Consider the following 18,961-nt stretch of genomic DNA (forward strand, 5'->3'; position numbering starts at 1 on the left):
TCAAACAGGGTTTGAGTCTCAACTTAAAGTGAGCTATGTGATCTCGGGTGCGTCTCTGAGCCTCAGTGCCTGCATCTGTGAAATGGGGATAAGAATATTGACCTTCCACACATGCTTGTGGGGAAGATTCATTGAGATAACGCACACGAGAAATACTTGATAAACTGCCACAGTTTGTATGGAGACTGGCTGTGGTTATGTTAGGCTCTCTTCCCCACCCTCGCCACCCCGAATCTCAAAATTGCAGTTCGGCAGCACTGTGTCGGGGGGTCCAGGCAGCCAGAGCAGCTTGCCAGGAGCTGCAGCTCGGCCCTTTATCATGCCCGTCGCAACTGCTGCCAGGAGGCTGAGTGGAGCAGAGGGGTGGAGAGAGGGGCACGAGCTCATCTGCGGTTGCTATGACGCCCCATCCTGGATTTGCACATCTCTCCTAATGGAGCGAAGGGCAGAGGGAGGGAGGGAGAGAACGACTGGTCTCTTTCTCTCCCCTCCTGTTTCTTTTTCTCTCTCTCTCTCTCTCTCTCTCTCTCTCTCTCGCTGATGTGGGGTGGGGAGTGGGGGAAGGGAGCCTAGATGCTGGATGAGAGGAGGAGGGAAGAGGGGTGGTGCCAGGATTAAGAGGGTTTGCAATGGGGGGTCACACTGAGAGAGGAGGGGCAGAGCCCTCATGCCTACATCCAGAAGCCAGCTGATGACGTTAGAGAGAAGGAAAAACAGGCAAGACAGCACAGCGTGTGAGAGAGAGAGAGGGAGAGAGGGAAAGAGAAAGCGAGGATAGGAGGCGCAGAGCCAGCCAACCTCTGCCTGGGCTCTCCTGAGCCACGAGATTCCCCCAGGCAGCCTGGACCCCTGGGTCCCTGAGAGCTGCCCTGAGGATGGGCCCCAGGGCAGTGGTCGTGCCCCACCCTGTGTGGGGGCTGCTGGGTTGCTGTTTCCTCGGCAGCTGGGCTCTGGGGGGTCCGCGGCCCCTCCGCTCTCTGCCACCTCTGTCCTCCCAAGTCAAACTGGGGTCTGTGCCCATGCGGGTGCCCCCAGAAGGGGTCGAGGCAGCTCTGGCTTTTCTCTACTCCGGAGATGCCCAACAGCTGTCGGGGGCTAATTGCAGCGAGCCTTACGAAGCCCACGGCACAGGAGCCGGACCAGGACTCCCCCCAGTCCTGCGGAGGGCAGCGAGCTCCCTTGCCCAGGCCGCTAATTTCCTCAACATGCTGCTACAAGCCAATGACATCCGCGAGTCCAGTGTGGAGGAGGATGTGGAGTGGTACCAGGCACTGGTCCGCAGCGTGGCCGAGGGGGACCCAAGGGCATACCGGGCTTTTCTGACCTTTGACCCTCCACCAGGGGCCAGCCACCTGCCGCTGGCCCTGCAGGCCACCCGGATGGGGGAGGAGACCATCCTTCAGGACTTGGCTGGGAGCAGAGTACAGGAGGAGAGCCCAACCGGGGCCCCGGACGCCTCTGCCCTACAGAAGCGGGTGCTGACCAATGACCTAGGGAGCCTCGGCAGCCCCAAGTGGCCACAGGGGGATGGCTACGTGGGTGACATGCAGCATGTGAAGCTATCTCCTCCCTTCCTGGAATGCCAGGAGGGCCGGCTCCGTCCTGGCTGGCTTATCAGACTTTCTGCCACCTTCTATGGACTCAAGCCAGACCTCAGCCCAGAGGTCAGGTAAGTAGGTTTGTGCAGTCTTTGATGCACTTGTGGGTATGCGGGGGTGGGGGCCCCTAGTCCAGCCAGCTGTGCGTGGGCCATTTGGCACACACGTATGTATCTGGGGGGCACAGATGTGTCTATTTGCATTCAGCTGTGTATATTTGCAGTTGACTCTGGGAATCTGTAACTGTCTGTTAACACATACAGGTGTGAGTGTACATAGTGCGGATGAATCAATCCACTCATACGTAGGTATATCCATACGTGTGTGTACAGCCAGGCATGGGTCTTGGCCCCCAGGTCTGGGTAGTGGGGAGAAGGCAGGAGAGCGCTTAGTGTGGATGACAGTGACAAGCCATGCAAGAGACGTTTCGTGGGCATTCCAGGAGTCAAACCTGCTGTTCTCAAGCAATCTAGAACTATAAAAGGAGGCTTCTCGAAGGGAAGAAAAGTTCTTGGGGGGAAGCTTGGAAGCATTCATTGCCCTTTCTGTCTAGGAGTTGGCCAGGTCCCCAGGGTCACTCCCAGTGGCTATATTCTTACATCAAGTAGGTTCCAGTCCTGCCTATCCTGACTGGTACTCTTCAAATAACTGACTTCCTCCTTCAACCGGAATAAAGAGGTGATTGGGAGCCCTGGTGGGAAGGAGGCAGCAAATGGGCACCGAACTGCAGGCACTCAACAATCAACATTGTTTTTCCAGCTATGTGTCCCTATTCATTGCTCCCAGCAGGCTTTCCCTCCTGCCAGCCAGCAGCCTGGCCCCTAGCCAGCTCTCCCCGCTCAGCCCAGAGCAGGGGTTGGGAGCACTGGGGCCAGGCAGCTCCATTCCATAGTTCCTTTGCTGTGATCAATTCAGATCTGGTTTGGGCAGAGTGAGGGGGTGGTTAATAGCTGAGTTCTGTGCCTGTGCGTGCGTGCGTGTGTGTGTGTGTGTGTGTGTGTGTGTGTATGCATGCAGTGGAGAAGTGTGATAATCCCCTTCAGACAGATCATCAGAGCCCCAGCTCCCACATGTCTTGACACGCCCCCTCCCTCTACCCATTGATAGAAAAAGGAAATGCTAGGATGTTGAAAAGCTGAGGGATGTCAGGGAACAACCTACAGGGAAGAAGATTGTTGCCCACAGAAACAGTGAGGATTAATAGCACTGGAGAAATGGAATGCAGGTGTGCCCTCTCTCCTGACGCACTGTAACCACTTTGCTAAAGCTTACAAAGCTTGCATTGTTCCCTGGTCTGGGGCCTGAGGGCACATATCTACCTTGGCATCCTTCACTGCACCCCTAACTGCCAATTCACTGCCCTAGGGGGCAGGTGCAGATGGACGTAGATCTTCAGAGCGTGGACATCAATCAGTGTGCCAGTGGGCCAGGCTGGTACTCTAACACACACCTGTGTGATCTCAACAGCACCCAGGTAAGGATAAGGAGGACGGTGGGGTGGGGCACTTGGGTCCTGCCTCCCTTCCCCTTTCCCATCCCTGCCCCCACCCAGCTCCCAGGAGCAGCTGACCAAAGCATACCAACCTCCGGGCTTCAGGGGAATCCCTAGCAATGAGAGAGACAGAAATGAGATACCAGGCTTTTAATTTTTTAATTTTTATTTTTTAAAGATTTTATTTATTTATTTGAGATTGAGAGAGAGAGAGTGTGTGTGTGTGTGTGCACGTGCGCGGGCAGAGGGACAAGCAGACTCCCCACTGAGCAAGGAGCCCATCCCACAACCCAGAGATCATAACCTGAGCTGAAGTCAGACCCTTAACCAACTGAGCTACCCAGGCGCCCCAAGATACCAGGCTATTTAAAAGTGAGGACACTTAAACTGTCAAAAAAATACTTCAATAAAAAATAAAAACTAAAAGAAAAGAAAATTCAGAAATGATATGTTGATGGTCATTTCTGAGAAATTCCCAACTCCTCCTGCTTGATACATAATAGGCACTTAAAGTTGAATGACTACAGGCGCCTGGGTGGCTCAGTCGTTAAGCGTCTGCCTTCGGCTCAGGTCATGATCCCAGGGTCCTGCGATCGAGCCCCGCATCGGGCTCCTTGCTCAACGGGAAGCCTGCTTCTCCCTCTCCCACTCCCCCTGCTTGTGTTCCTGCTCTCGCTCTCTCTCTCTGTCAAATAAATAAATAAAATCTTAAAAAAGAAAAAAGTTGAATGACTAATAAAAAATATGAACCTTGGGGGAAAAAAGTGAGGGGGGACTAGCTGGCTCAGTCCATACAGCATGTGACTCTTGATCTCTGGGGGCCTTGAGTTCAAGCCCCACATTGGACGTAGAGCCTACGTTAAAAAAAAAAAAAAAAAGTGAGGACACTTACAGCCTATTCCCCATCCCCCACTGGAGATAGCCACCCTCATTCCTTTGAAATCTCAGTATGCCTCCCTGCCTTCTCTCCCTTCTGGTACCGGGTGCTCTAGGATCCATCCCCAGGACCACTTCCTGAGCCCCTGTTAATCATCCCCTTTCCTTCTCCTGGACCACATTCTCCATGTCCACAGAGCTCTCAGTTTCTAAGTGTAATTGTTGGTTGGGGTGTGGGAGGAATCTTCAAGAAGGAGCTTGAAGAGCTCTGGGATTGGTAAAGGTGATGGAACCCAAGCCAGATGCCAGCAGACTCAAAGGCATGGATGCAGGAGAATCTGGATAATGGAAAGCAATGGCTGGTAATCCTGCAAGCCCAGGACTGAGAAACTGGGAGGCCAGTGAACTAATCTGCTCCACAGCTGCACTTGACCGCGTGTCGTGCCTGAGCTGAACCGAAGCCAAGGCGAGCCCTGCAGCCTGCTGGGAGGTGGGGCGGGTTTGGGCATCTGTGGCTCTTCGGGGCACATGTTTTGGGGCACATGTTTTTGGAACACTAAGTCCAGGGAGAAGGGCTCCCATTATTCAGTGCATTATTAAACCCAGCCACATCACCTCTCAGTGCACATTGGCCTGATTGAGCAGACGGTGGCAGGAACAGTGTTCTAGTGCTCCCGGCAAGAAGGGAAGCTGAGCCACAATTTCAGAAGCACCACCCTGCAACTTTTCTAGGTGAAGTCAGGCGCTCGATGTAGAACCCCCCAGGGCGAACCCCTTCCTTTGTCCCACTGTTAGGTCTGTCCCTAACCACTGCCCACAGCAGATCTGACCTCATCCATGTGCTCATCTCCCCTGCCTGGCTCTGAGGTCTGCTCCATCCCCTGCTGGGCAAACATCAATGGACGGAGCTGGAAAAAAGAGCCGGCCTTGGCATCCCACCAGCCTGGCATTAGCCTGGCATTAGGGCCGGGGAAAGCAGTCCTGTGCCAAAGCCAGATGGCTCCTGGTAGGGGAAGCTGCTCCTCTGTGGGGGCCTTTTCAACCCACCTGCGAGCCAAAGAGGGAGGCTGACGGGGACCCCTTGAAGCAGGATGTAGGCACACAGGTGTGATTGGACTCCAAGTTCTCCCCACTTCCACCTCCCCCAGCACTTCGCTGTACCAACAGCTGGGCACTGGGAAATGGGTCCTGTGAGGCTCCTGTCATTGCCACTCAGAATAAAAGGGTGATCTCTTCCCATACTCTTTGTTGAAAAGAGGCCATGGTGGGGATAAAGTAGGGTTTCCAGAGAGGAAAGGCTTCCTAAGGACTAGGGAGGACTTCTGGGGGGGGGGTCCCTCATATGGAGGAGGTGCTGTGGATAGGAAGGTACGTGGACCCTCCATCTCTTCCCAGGAGGGAAAGCCCCATATAAATACCTATCGTGTTTGTCATCCCTGCAGTGTGTCCCCCTGGAGAGTCGGGGCTTTGTCCTTGGCCACTACCTCTGCCGCTGCCGACCTGGCTTCTACGGGGCAAGCCGCTCCGGGGGTATGTTAACTGTGGTGAGGGCCAGGCTGGGCTGGGTGGAGGGGGCATCTGGGGAGAAAAGGCTGGGGTGAGACACCGGGAAGGGTCTTGCGGGGCGAGGGCAGAAGGTCGAGAGAAGCAAGCGAGGCAGGCAGGGTCCAATGTGGGGTGTCTGTGCCTTCTGAAAATGAGCCCCTAACACGCCAGTCTGACCCAAGTTGAGCCTGCAGTGAGCCCTAGCCTGGCATCACCTCTTCCTGTTACCCGGTCCTCCCCTGGGAGTATCCACTTCCTCACTCTCCCCCCTTCCCAGCCCAACCCCGGTGGTGACAGACCGTCGGAGGGCAGGGAGAGGGCTACGGTGACCAGTGGGAGAAAATGCTGGTATGCCCCGGCCGAGCCCCTCTCCTTGCACCCATCTTGTTCTTTATAGGGTTGGAAGAGAGTGCCGCCCAGCCCACTGGGCCGTCCGGCTCCCCTCACGGCAGCTCTGGGAGGCTGCTGCGGTGCCAGCCATGTGCTGAGGGCTGCACCAGCTGCGCGGATGCCAGGCCGTGCCTGGTGGAGGAAGCCTCGGCGCTTCGGGTGGCGGTGCTGGCCTCTCAGACCTGCTGCATGCTGGCCGTCTTCCTGAGCATGCTGCTCGCCTACCGGCACCGCCGGAGCAAGGCAAGGAAGGCCCCACAGCTCCCGCGCACGCCCTACCTATACGGGGTCCCTAGCATCAAGTAGGGGCCCGAGACTCCCTAAGACTAGAACTCAGAAGAAATGGGCTCTGGTCTTAATTCTTAATCTAACCCACTAGGTGACATTGGGCAAGTGACCCCACTGCCTTAGATTTGTTTCCTCACCTGTAAAGCGTAGGCATTGGACTTGATTCAAAACACTGTGTAGGCGCTGGGGAGAAGTGATCTAGACCCTCCTGGAGCTCCCAGTTGAACAGAGGAAGCAGGCATATAAAGAAAATGACAGCACAGCAAAACAGAGGCGAGGATGGAAGAGTGTGTTGGTTGCCATGGGAGCCCCGAGAAAGGACCCAGTTGTCCTGCCTGAGATGGTCTGGGAAAGCCTGTCTGGAGAACGTAACATTTGAGCCAGGCTTGAAGGTCAACTGAATGGTTGTCAGGCAGAGAAGGGGTTAGCAGTCTGACCCAAAGTTTGGGGGAATGTGTGAGATCCTTCTAGCTCCAGCAACTTGTGACTGGAGCCCAGGTCTGCAGCCAGGCCCTGGCTGGGACTGGGGGACAGGAGCTAAGTGCAACCTTGGTCTTAGCCTGTGGTGGGGGTGGGGGCCGTGGCTGTGGACGGAGAGGGCGGAGCTGATGTTACAGGGTGAGGCCTTAGCCCAGGGCCACCAAGTGACCTCTAAAACAGACCTGAGATTCTCCCCCACCATCGTCCAGGCTCTGCCCTCCCACTGCCGGGCTCACCCGCCTCTCTCTTTCCTGGGTTCACAGAGGATCCGAACCTCTGGTGTTGTCCTGCTGGAAACCATCCTTTTTGGATCCCTGCTGCTCTACTTCCCTGTGAGTTTGTGGCCAGAAACTGGCCCCATCTGATCCCTGGCTGGTGCCCTCCAAACCCCAGAATCCCTCCTCCTTTCTGCCCTCTTAGGGAGATTCGGAGACCTCAAAATCCCCATACTCATATCTACAAATGGCAGGCTGGCCTGGTGAGCTCTGGAGCCAAAGAGTCTAGGCTAAAAAGAGCTCCCTGGCCTATTGTGTGACTTAGGACAAATGACCTAACCTCTCTGATACTTCAGCTGCTCTCTGAGGAATGGAGGTGACAACGCCTCTATGGCAAGGCTGTTAGGAAGATCAGCAGATCAGAGAGAGGAAGTGTATCGGAGAACAGTGACTTTTGTTCACCGCCCCCCCCACCCCAGGTCTTCATCCTGTACTTCAAGCCCAGCGTATTCCGCTGCATCGCTCTCCGCTGGGTCCGGTTGCTGGGTTTTGCCACTGTCTACGGCACCATTATACTCAAGCTTTATAGGTAGGGTCGGGGGCAGACCGTGCTCTCGTGCTGCTCACTCCAGGCGGCCCCAGCGCGTTTGGAATGGAGTGGAGTTCTTCCCAGCCAGACCCTTACCTGTTCTACTCCCCGGTGTACCACCCTCTCCCCCCCCACCCCCCGCCCCAGGCCTGCCCTTATCACCATAGCCCTCCCCAGCATGTAACATTTTGGGGGGCAGCAAAACATGGAAAGGACAGGAGGACAGGCAGGCGTGGAGGGGAAGGAAGCCATGGACAGAGGCCAGAGACCTGGCCCCCTCTCCTTGGGCCTCCCCCCATGCCCCTATCCATCCGCCATCCACACCCTTGTAGGGTGCTCCAGGTGTTTCTGTCTCGCTCGGCCCAGCGGGGCCCCCACCTGAGTACTGGGCGGCTGCTGCAGCGGCTGGGGCTGCTCCTGCTGCTCGTGCTGGGCTTCCTGGTGGTGTGGACCGTGGGGGCCCTGGAACGAGGCAGCCACACGCCCCTGGTGACCCGAGGCCACACTCCCACGGGCCGCCACTTCTACCTCTGCCATCACGACCGCTGGGACTACATCATGGTTGTGGGTGAGCTGCTTCTGCTGAGCCCGCCTCACTCTGGCCCTCCACGCTGCACCTCCAGGGGTCCTTCTGACCTACCTGGCCCTCCTGCCTCGTCCCCAGTGCCCCTGGCCCAGGCCCCCCACCCCCACCCCCCAGCACACCAGACAGAGAAAGGGGCCGCGTGGCTGCTGAGCTGGCACCTGGCTCTCTGCCCCCTGCTCTCCCACAGCCGAGATGCTGCTCCTGGGCTGGGGCAGCTTCCTCTGCTACGCCACCCGAGCCGTACCCTCGGCCCTCCGCGAGCCGCGCTACATGGGCATCGCCCTGCACAATGAGCTGCCACTCTCGGCTGCCTTCCACACAGCCAGGTGAGGGCAGGCCGTCCGATCCACGACTCCTCCCCACCTCACACCACTCGCCTCTCCCAGGCCAGGGAACCCCATCCCACAGCCATCCCCGACACACGGCTAGGCCTCGGCAAGGCGAGGAAGGCCCCATCTGTAGCTCTCTCCCTTCCCCACAGATGCCCTCCCTGCACCCCATGTCTCACCCAGCACGCCAAAAGAGGAAGCATGCCCACGCCTAATTCTTCTCCTATTCCTAAGCCACATCTCCAGCACCTCCACCATGATCCTTCCCACACATGCTCAATTCTCCCTGCCTTTCCCCCACCTCACACCTCGGCCCATCCAGCAGCAGGCCTGCTATGAGTGTTCACAAGGACTTGGCCCTGTGGTAGGGGCAAAATCACCCCACAGGGTGGTCCATAACAGAGTTGGGGAGCACAGGTCTGTGCTCTAGGCAACCAGAGAAGAGAAGAGTAGTCTTGGAGGGCTTCTCGGAGGTGGGGGTTAATGTGAGCCTTGAGGTAGGACCTACGTCCTAGAGAGGGCAGGAAGAAGGAAAAGGGCCCTTTTCAACCCACCCAGAACCTCCACAGAGATCAGGGCTGGGGCTGGGAGGTGAGCCAGTGGGACAGGTGAGGGGGAAGAGGCCACTCCCACCCACAGCTAACGGACCCCTCCCTCCCACCCTCAGGTTTGTGCTGGTTCCCTCCCTGCACCCAGACTGGACCCTGCTCCTCTTCTTCCTCCACACCCACAGCACCGTCACCACCACACTAGCTCTGATCTTCATTCCTAAGGTGAGGTCTTCCCCCTCCTGGTTGTGAGCCAGACCCCAGCCCCTTTATAAGGGGCACCGTGGATCTGCTGCCGCCACAGCGCCCTCTCCAGGTCAGAGTGAGGATGACACCCTGGCGTGAGTGGGCTGAGCCACAGGGGCCTGAGTGAGGAGCCCACTTGGGGTGGGGGTGGGGAGGAAGCTACTGTATCTCTCTGCCTCCCATCTCAGGGAAAAGGAAATCCGAGCTAGGGCTGGAGGGGTCCTTATAACACCTGGCAGTTTAGTTTGGTGGGCTCCGAAAAATCAACTTGGACGCAGTTACAGAGAGATAGGTCAGGGAGCTGAAGAACATGCTAGGAATTGTGGGGGCGGCTGTGTAGGACACCTCTCTCCCCGGTCTCTGAGATAAAGAAAATCAGGGAGGATGAGGGGGAGCAAAATTCTTCGTGCCCTTGGAATTGCAAATTAGAGAGGGGCTGAAGATTCCCAAAGTAAAGATGGATTCCATGGGGCAGATGGCAATAGGAGTAAACAGGGAGCCAAGCTGACTCCCCTCCCCATCATATCCCGCCCCCCGATCAGTTCCAGAAGCCGGGGGCTCCTCCCCGAGAGGAGATGGTGGATGAGGTGTACGAGGACGAGCTGGACCTGCAGCGCTCAGGCTCCTACCTGGACAGCAGCATCGCCTCAGCCTGGAGTGAGCGCAGCCTGGACCCCGGAGACATTCGGGTATGTGCCGCCCTCCTCGCCTGCTTTGGATGCTTGCTTTTAGGGACTGGGCCAGGATCACTGCTGCCCTGCCGTCTGGGCTGTGTACCCTGCAGGGCCCCTCCCCTGCCCCTCGCTTTCCCTCTCTCGAAGACGTGCCCCCCTCCCTTCTCCACCATTGCCCTCAGCCACCTCCGCTGAGTCAGTTCAAATGAGGTCACACACCGCCTAAGTGGAAAGACCCCCAGAGGCCCAGAACCCAGATCCCTGAGGCCCAGGCCACTTGGCGAGAGTCAGAGCCGTGGGTGGAGCTCTACTCCCACCAGCAGGGGCATCATGAGGGGCAGCACACTTAGGCAGTTGGTGACCCGAGGGCCAGCAACGGGGCTTCGTAGTTCAGGTGGTTAGTGCCTACCAGAGAGTTCTACAGCCGGATATCCATTCCCTGGACCCGGCAGTCTTAGAGAAAGGAAGTTTCTCCTGAGTCTTACATCAGGAGAGTATCTTTACCCTTCTTTTTCTGCTTAAGGGTGGCATAGTCATGGAACCCAGATCAGAAGCTCAGTGGGTAGGAAATAAGGAAAGCTGGCGGTCTCAGCCTGTTGTTTGATAAAACCTACGGTGTGGGAACAACCTCAGGAAGCCATTTTGTCCATTCCCTCCATCTCCACTGGGGACTCCCTGTCCACCTGACTTGTTTACATCTCCCAACTCCCTCCTTGTCCCAACTGCCTCTGCCTGTCTGTCTTTCCCCCGTGTCCTCCTCTCCCTCTGGGGTCTGCCCCCCTGGGAAGAGGCTCAACCAAGGCCCCAGTCGAGCAGGGAGGCCGGAGAGTGTGGAGGCGCCGGCCACAGCAATGCCACCCTGCACCCCCTACTTTGTGGAGCAGCACCCAGTCTCTCTCCCGATGCTGATGCTGGCTTTGGGGAGAAATCCAAAGTAGAAGACTCTCAAAGTTCCATTCCCTTACTTGCACCCGAAGAGGGCACTTTTCACACCATCAGTCTCATGTGATCCTCCTAAAGAAGCTAACAGTAGGCAGCCAGCTCTTGTTACTTCATAGAAGCAGAGGCTCTGAGAGCTCAATAGCCTTCAGGCACAGGCTGGGTCAGCAGCTTCGAACCCAGGCTTCCCGTCCCCCAGCGGGTGGCCTCCCAACAGATCACAGAGAAAGGAGTGCACCCTGCACCCTCAGAGCCAAGCGGATGTGGCTCAGAGCGGACGGGTGGATTCTGAGAGTTCTCCAAGCAGGGAAGGGACATAACTTGGTGGGAAAGAGATGCTCCAGAGAAAATGGTCCAAATAATGGCCGGGAGAAGGGGAGGCAGGGCAGCCAGGGGCTGGAAAGAGCTTTGCCCTCTGACAGTGGGCTCTGCTCTCCTCACGCCCCCCTCCCCCCAGGACGAGCTGAAGAAGCTCTACGCCCAGCTAGAGGTCCACAAGACCAAGGAAATGGCTGCGAACAACCCGCACCTGCCTAAGAAGCGGGGCAGCTGGCGCCGGGGCCTGGGCCGCTCCTTCATGAGGTACCTGGCCGAGTTCCCAGAGGCCCTGGCCCGGCAGCACTCCCGGGACTTGGGCTCCCCCAGCCGCGGCAGCCTGCCCGGCTCCTCGCGCCGCCGGCTCCTCAGCTCCAGCCTCCGGGACTCCGAGGGGCCCCCGGCCCTGCGCAAGTCCCGCAGCGCCTACGACCACGAGCGCCAGGGCCACCGCCGGGAGCAGGACCCCCCGCTCCTCGACTCGCTGCTGCGCAGGAAGCTGGCCAAGAAGGCCTCAAGGGAAAGCAGGGAGAGCCTGGAGTCGGTGAACGGGCCCCCTGCCCTGGGCTTCCGGTCGGCCAGCGCCCACAACCTGACAGTGTGCGAGAGGCTCCCCCGGGCCCGGCCCGCGTCCCTGCAGAAGTCGCTCAGCGTGGTGGCGGGCTCCGGGGAAAAGGCCCTGCTCATGGCCAGCCAGGCCTACCTGGAGGAGACCTATCGGCAGGCCAAGGAGCGAGAGGAGAGAAAGAAGGCCGAGGCAGCCCTGGCGAGCCCGGGGAGGAGGCTGTCGTCGGTCAGGAGGCTGGATGGAGCTCAAGGGGCCCCCCGGTCAGCCCCACCCTCCCCGGCCAGGAGCTGCGGTGTGGACGGCTCCCACATGGCTGCCGCCGGGAGGCTTCAGGAGGCGGCTGCGAGAAGGCTGCCTCACCCGCCGGTCCGGCACCAGGTCTCCACGCCCATCATGGCCCTGTCAGGAGAATGCCCGGGAGAGCCGAGCAGGCTGTCTCCCACCTCCACCTTGGCTCCAGCCCTGATGCCAGCTCCAGCCCCAGCCCCGACCCCGGTCCCTGCCCTGGCACCAGTTCCTGTACCCCTCCAAAGCCCCAGCTTACTCGCTTTCGTCTGCCCCTGGGAGAATGCAGAACTGCCAGTCAAGAAAGGAAATGCGGCTCAAGAAGGCCCCTCAGGGCCAGAGCGCAGCAGCCTCTCCCCTGCCCCAGCTCGGGCCAAGCTCTGGAGAGCCCTCTCTGTTGCAGTCGAGAAAGGGGGCACTGGGGAGAGTGCGGCAGACACAGAGGACAGACGTCTCCAAGGGGGAGCTGATGAGGGGGACAAGGACAAGCCTAAGGTCTTCTCTAAATCCCATAGCCTCAAGACCCCCATGCAGCAGGGTTCCATGCACAGTCTAGGCCTGGCTATCAAAGCTCTGACCCGTTCTCGGAGCACTCACAAAGAGAAGGAGAGCGAGGGAGGGAGTCCTGAGACAGAGGAGAAGGGCAGAGCTGCAGGACAAGGTGTGGGGGCATGCCCCAGATCCCCCAGGCTAGGCTGGCCCAAGGCGGTGGTGAGTAAGCAGGCCACCCTTGCACCCTGTGACGATGAGGAGTCCCTCCAGAACCAACAGAATGCTCACACCAGCAGAATGCTTCAAGTCTGTCACCGGGAGGGCAGCAGGGAACAAGAAGACAGAGGCAGGAGGACATCCCACAGTCTAGGGGAGGGGAAAGTAGAGAGAGCAAGTAAAGCAGGGTCTGCTACACTGAGGCAAGCCAGGCAAGGCACAGTTGGGGACAAAAGTGCTGAGCGAGCTAAAGAAGCCCCTGGTGCATGGCGGGAACTGCCCAAAGCTGGCCTCCAGCCCCTGGGCGGTGCTGACCGCAGGATGGCAGAGATGTGTCCCAGGGAAGTCACCCAGTCAGAAGCAAGTCAGCCTGACCATGGCTACAAGGCCCAGATCTGCCCCTGGGAGGCAAGCGAAGGGGCCCCTGAGAAGGGAGCGTTACGACAAGCCCTAGATGATTCCCAAGAGAGAGGGAAAGCCTCGGAGAAGTCAGAGACCCAAAGTGTGGCGGCTGTTGCCCGGAAAAAGCCAGAGAGGCTGGTCAGGGGGCAGGAGGCCGTGTGTCCCTGGGAGGGTGCCGATCCCGGGAGTCAGTCCCCTCGGTCAGTCTCTCAGGACTCTGACAGAACCAAGGGCAGGTCTGAGGCAGTGGGCAGCAGAGAAGCTGGAGAGGTGGAGAAGCATCAGCGGGAAGCCACAGGCCCAGAAGTTTGTACACCTGACACTGCCAAGGCAGAGCTCTGTCCCTGGGAGGCATTCGAGGGAGAGAATGGGAAACCATTCCAGGAGGGAGTGAAGAAGCTTCCCCAGGAAAAGCAGGAAACCTCCAAGAAAGCAACCTTCTGGAAAGAACAGAAACTGAGCGGAAACTTGGAGTCTTTTTGTCCATGGGAGAGGACAGATTTCCGGGGCCCCTCGGCAGTCCCCACCCCGGCCCCAGGAACCCCTGGCTGCTCCGGGAGTTTGGGCAGCAGCATCTCGGAGGTGGGTCCGTGGGAGGCAAGAGATGCTCCTATCAGGAAAGCAGAGATCTGTCCCTGGGAGCTGGGTGATGAGGTAGTTGGGAAGGAAATGCTGAGTCAGGGGACAGAGGGAGAATTTCTCCAGGAAAAGGGGAAACCCTCCAGACAAGGGCTCTTTGCAGAGATGGGAGAACGAGCTGGGAAGGTGGTGCAGAAAAGGGGTCAACAGCAGGAGTCAGTGTGTCCCCAGGAGAGCTCAGCCCCTGGGCCCTCCAGCCCATGTCTAGATAATTCCTCAGCCAAAGCTGGTGGCCAACTCCTTAGCAATGGAGAAAGCAGAGAAACGCAGGTAGGTCCCCAGGAAGATCCCAGGCCAGAGCTGAAGCAAGTAATACCCGCCAGGGCAGAACTCTGTCCTTGGGAGGTAAATGAAAGAATAAGGGAGGACTGGACATCGGGCCAGACAGCAAAAGCAGGAGAATCTCAAAAGGACAAGGAGAAAGCGCCTGGAATGTCAGGGATCAAAGATGGCACAGCTGGGGAAAAGCCCGCAGGACAAATCCAAAAGCAAGAAGCAGTCTGTCCTTGGGAGAACAGGGACCCTGGCAGCTTCTCCCCACAACCAGGTCCTCAAGACACAGACGGACCCAGAGCCAGTCGCCACGTGTCGGGCAGTGTGGGAAGCCAAACTGCTGAGATCTGTCCATGGGACACGGATGACACCGTGCCTGCTGAGAAGGCTGAGGTCTGTCCGTGGGAGGTGGGTGCTGGAGCAGGGCAGGAAGGGGCTTTGGGAGTTGAGGCCATTAGGAAATTTCCAAACGACACAGGAAAGGCTTCTGCACGTCCTGGCCCCAGCAAGACAGCTGTTACTGCTCCAGAGAAGCCAGAGAGGCCGGCCTGGGAGCGGGAGGTGGCCTGTCCCTGGGAAAGCTTGGATCCAGGCAGCTCCTCTTGGCATTCAGACACTCTGGGCACAGAGAGACCAAAAGCTGGATTCCAGGAACTGGACCGCATGGGCTGCAGGGCAGCTGAGGTGTGTCCCTGGGAAGTGGACAAAGCGCCTACCAGTGAGAAAGCCAAGATCCATCCCTGGGAGCTGAATGAAGGAGCTACTGGGCCGGGATCGGAACAAGAGAGGAGTGACTCAGCAGAGCAGGGGGAGAAAACTCTAGAAAAAGAGAGACTCATCTCCCTGGGAGAAGACATATCAAAATGGGAGACAAAATGGAATCAAGAGCAGGAAGCTGTTTGTCCTTGGGAGAAGGCCTTGAGGGAACCCTCTGCGCAGAGCCCTGAGGCCTCAGACTCGCCCCTCAGCACGAGTTGCAAAGCGGCAGAGGGACACTCCTTGGAAGTGAGGGATGAGGCAGCAGAGAAAGGACGCCTGACACAAGACCCAAAGACGGGCTCCCTCCCAGAACACAAAACCCCAGAAAAAGCCCCATCTTCAAAAGCAGGAGAATTCACTACTGAAGATGGGGGGAAAGCAAGCAACGAGCTGCAATCTATCTGTCCATGGGAAAGCATGGCGCCGGCAGACGCTCTCTCTCACCCGGACAGTCAGGGCTGTGACCAACCTAAAGCTGGCTCTCAGGCACTGGTCTGCGTTGGGGGCAGGCTCGCTGAGGTGTGCCCATGGGATGCTCCCGCCTTGGATGCTCCTAAACCTGACAGCAGCGCCAAAGCTGAGATCTGCCCCTGGGAGGCGACTGAAAGTGTCCCTGATGAAGGGACAGCAAGCCAAGATGGAAAAGGGCAACCTCAAGAGGAGAAGGGGAGAGCCCCAGGAAGACCAGAGCCCAAAGCTGTGGCGGTTCAGAAGCCAGAGAGGGCAGATGGGAAACAGGAGGCGGTGTGTCCCTGGGAGAGTGAAGACTCTGGGGGGCTGCCTCCACAACCAGCCCTGCGAGCTTCTGACAGGGGCAAAGGCAGTTCTGAGGAAGCAGGCAGTGTGGGGGCCAAGGTGGCAGAAGTGTGTCCGTGGGAAGCAGAAGAGGCTCCATCTGCCAAAGATTTCCATCTGGAAATCTGCCCTTGGGAAGTGAATAAAGAAGCCGTAGAGAAAGGGCGACCGGAACAAGAGGCGGACAGAAAGTCCCAAGGGCAGGGAGAGATGATCCTTCAAAAGGCAGCATCTGGAGGGAATGAAGAACACTTTTCCAAAGAAACAGCTGAAGTCAGCGGAGAGCAGGAGACAGTCTGCCCCCGGGAAGGCACAGATTCGGGGGCGCCCTGGCCCCAGCCAGACGCTTCCAACACTGGCCAACCCATAGGCAGTCCCCAGGGAGCAAGCGGTGTGGGCAGCAGGATGGCAGAGCTGTGTCAATGGGAAGTCACAGATCCAGAAGGGAATAAGATAAAGGGCATCATGGCAGACATCTGTGATTGGGAGGGAACTGGAGCCCCATCTGAGGAATCCGGCCTTCTGGCTTTAACAGCAACTCAGACAGAAATATTTCTCCCCACAGTCCCTGAGAACCCACCATGGCTTTTAGTCCACAGACCTCCAGGTAGCTTCCTTCCAGAAAGCAAAAGCTCCCGCCCTGAGGTGAGCAAGGCAGCCAGTACTTTTACCCCGGAAGGTGTCAGGGAGCTCCAAGAAGCCTCAGGACATGCGCCGAGGACCAGCTCAGCCCCAGAGCCGAGTCTCCAAGAAGCTGAGGCTCAGGAGTCCTCCTCCTTAACTGAAGACCAAGGAGAAGGCGATTCTACAGCTCCACATGAGGAACTCTCCCCTCCAAATGTGTATCCTTGGGACTGCGAGTAACAACTCCATCATGTGAGGTGAAACGTCAGGTGGCTGGTTTTCAGGAGCCAAGGTCCTTTCCAAGTCCTACATGTTCCTACAAGAGCTGAGTCAGAGACACTGGGCCACCTCCCCTCTCCAACAAGGCCAGAAGTGAACTCATTCCGAAGACAAACTGTACAAGACAGGTGTGGCTCAGACCCCAACAGAGTCTCACCCTCTCTTTACTTCCCACTTTTGTTCCTGCTCCAGAGAACAAAGGCCAGACCCTCTGCTTCTAAGGAATCCTCCCATCCAGCTAGAGGACTGGACACAAGCTGTGTCTGGACACCCGCTGGTGCAGCCCATGTTAGGGATGAAAGGAAGTCAGCAGGCCCAGCCCACATGTTCTCGTAAGGAGACGACCCTTTTTTGAGAAGAAATGAAACCATGCAAGGCACTGGCAACATTAGGGATTGAGAAAGGCTGTAAAGGTCACCATAGGCAGCTTGTGAAGCCGCTTAATTCAAGTTCAAAGATAAATCAGGCGAAAAACTCAAATGGCTCAGAAGAGGAGCCCGAAATGCCTTAACGACCTTGCCATCTTGACTTTGGATCTCTAGTTCCTGCTATACTGATCCTCACGCCTGCCCTGTTTGGCTGCTGACGTACAGTCAATCAAGCACTCCTACTTCCTTATCAACATCTGGCATCCAAAGCAACACCAGAGACCGAGAGCACAGGAGAAAAGGCAGTGGCTCTAAGTCCTCCACACTGGCCCGGGGGGAGCCCTCCCTTCTAGACCCCCTCTCCGTCTGCGTGTGCCCCTTGCTAGCTTTTTGAGATGGTTCCTCCCCACGTCTGCCCCATCTCTTACATCTCGAGTTCACCTCACTGGCTTGTTCTCCTCCCAGCCTCCCAGGGCTGTCATCAAACGGACCCCTCTCTGTTGTCAGTGCAATCGGAGCCAGGGGAGTTTCTGGTTCTGATGTGAGAACTCCAAATGACTTGCTCAGTAACAAGAGGCCTGCATCAGTTGCCTTCCCAAGAAGCAAGAAAGCAAGTAGGTCCTGTTTACAGCCGGCACAAGAACTGCCCTCAGAAAGAGTAATGCTACCAGGCAGGTTCGAGGCCTGAGGGCAAGGGAAAGTGCATCATGGAAACACAAAGCCTTCTTCTTGGGGTGCCTGGGTGGCTTGGTCGTTAAGCGTCTGCCTTCGGCTCAGGTCATGATCCCAGGGTCCTGGGATGGAGTCCGCACTGGGCTCCCTGCTCAGCGGGAAGCCTGCTTCTCCCTCTCCCACTCCCCCTGCTTGTGTTCCTGCTCTCACTATCTCTCTCTGTCAAATAAATAAATAAAATCTTAAAAAAAAAAAAAAAAAACTGTTTAAAATAAAGCCTTTTTCTTAGCTCAGCTCTATCCTCTCAAGTCAGTTCAGGCTACCCTTGCTTAAGTGGTCCTAGAGAACAGTGCTGGAATGAGAGGATACTATCAGAGGGAAATGAGGAAAGAGAAAAGCACTGGTCAAAGTCCCGGCATTGGCAGGGGTGAGGTGGGGTGAGGAAACAGACAGACTAAACACGGCAGAGCTTGGCAGGGGCCCTGAAGATGGCAATAAGCCCACCCTCTAACTGCGCAGATCCTGATGCCATTCACAGGGAAGGAAATGACAAAACAAGAGACCAAATACCCAGTGGAGGAAAAAATGAGTTTGCATATAAATACTCTGGGCAGCTTCAGGACTTTGCCAGAAAAAGTAGCAAAATGCTCTATTTCCAAAACAAGGAATGGAAAAACCCAGTCTTTCAGGGACTCGATGCCCTTGTTCCCATATCTAGCCCCTCCCACTTACCTGGTCCCTTGCCCTGGGATTTCAGAGCAGTAATTAAGGTGTACTGTTGCTCTGGGCTCTGGCTAGTTAACCTCACTGCTTCTAAGCCGATGACAATTTTGCTAACCGCACATCAGAACAAGTCCATTGGGTCTGGTCTAGCTGGGAACAGAAAAGTTGTTCCTATAACCCCTGCTGTGAAATAAACCATGGGGGGAAAATAAAGAATGCTTTTCTTGACCACTAGAGTTAGTTCTAGCTTATTCATTATGGTGATTTTCTTTCTCCAATGTTCTTAAACGGGCACAGTAGATAGGTGGGGAAACAAGAATAAGCCCGAGGTAACTACACTGCAGCCTTCAGGCCTTCGGGGTGGTCTGGCTAATTCTCAGCCAGTCCCCAGCTCTGTGGCTGGCACTGCAGACGGTCTCTGCCCAGCCCTTCGAGCCAATCCTTTACATCTGGGCCATCTGCTCCGCTGGATCTGATCCCAAGGGAAAATGGAAATTGCACTTATCCTCTGGTGCCCTGGTGGCAGCTAGCGCTTAGCCACTATTCAGGATTATCTAGAGACCCCTGACACAGACCTCGGGGAGTGGGAGGAAACAGTCATCTGAAGCACTGTTTCTACATATTCAGAGAAATCAACTGGTCACGTGCCCAGTAAGTGCGCTCTTTTCATTCCTCTGCTTCCCTACCCTCCCTGGATTACTTCCTCTTACTCCATACTCCCCAGCTGTGGATCCTGCTGAAAGCACTTGCCTTCTC

The 18,961-nt window shown here is 57.0% G+C and overlaps 1 protein-coding gene across 2 annotated transcripts; it reads left to right on the plus strand.

The window, feature by feature from the left end:
* Positions 1-606: 606 nt before the first annotated feature.
* On the plus strand, positions 607-18,443 carry GPR179 (G protein-coupled receptor 179). Of its 2 annotated transcripts, none has more exons than XM_006744896.3 (11): positions 607-1,669; positions 2,964-3,072; positions 5,409-5,496; positions 5,909-6,144; positions 6,933-7,001; positions 7,364-7,473; positions 7,806-8,041; positions 8,247-8,385; positions 9,056-9,161; positions 9,725-9,871; positions 11,253-18,443. In XM_006744896.3, the coding sequence occupies exons 1-11, from the start codon at positions 876-878 to the stop codon at positions 16,401-16,403; spliced, it is 7,185 nt and encodes a 2,394-aa protein (XP_006744959.2). In that variant the 5' UTR covers positions 607-875; the 3' UTR covers positions 16,404-18,443. The 2 variants fall into 2 exon arrangements, with proteins under 2 accessions (XP_006744959.2, XP_030896701.1); XM_031040841.2 differs by lacking the exon at positions 607-1,669 and adding an exon at positions 2,394-2,823 and having other exon boundaries at positions 11,253-18,442.
* The last annotated feature ends 518 nt before the right edge of the window (positions 18,444-18,961 follow it).

The sequence above is a fragment of the Leptonychotes weddellii genome, chromosome 15 (assembly GCF_054177405.1).
Source record: "Leptonychotes weddellii isolate Sample4059 chromosome 15, ASM5417740v2, whole genome shotgun sequence".
Lineage (NCBI taxonomy): Eukaryota > Metazoa > Chordata > Mammalia > Carnivora > Phocidae > Leptonychotes > Leptonychotes weddellii.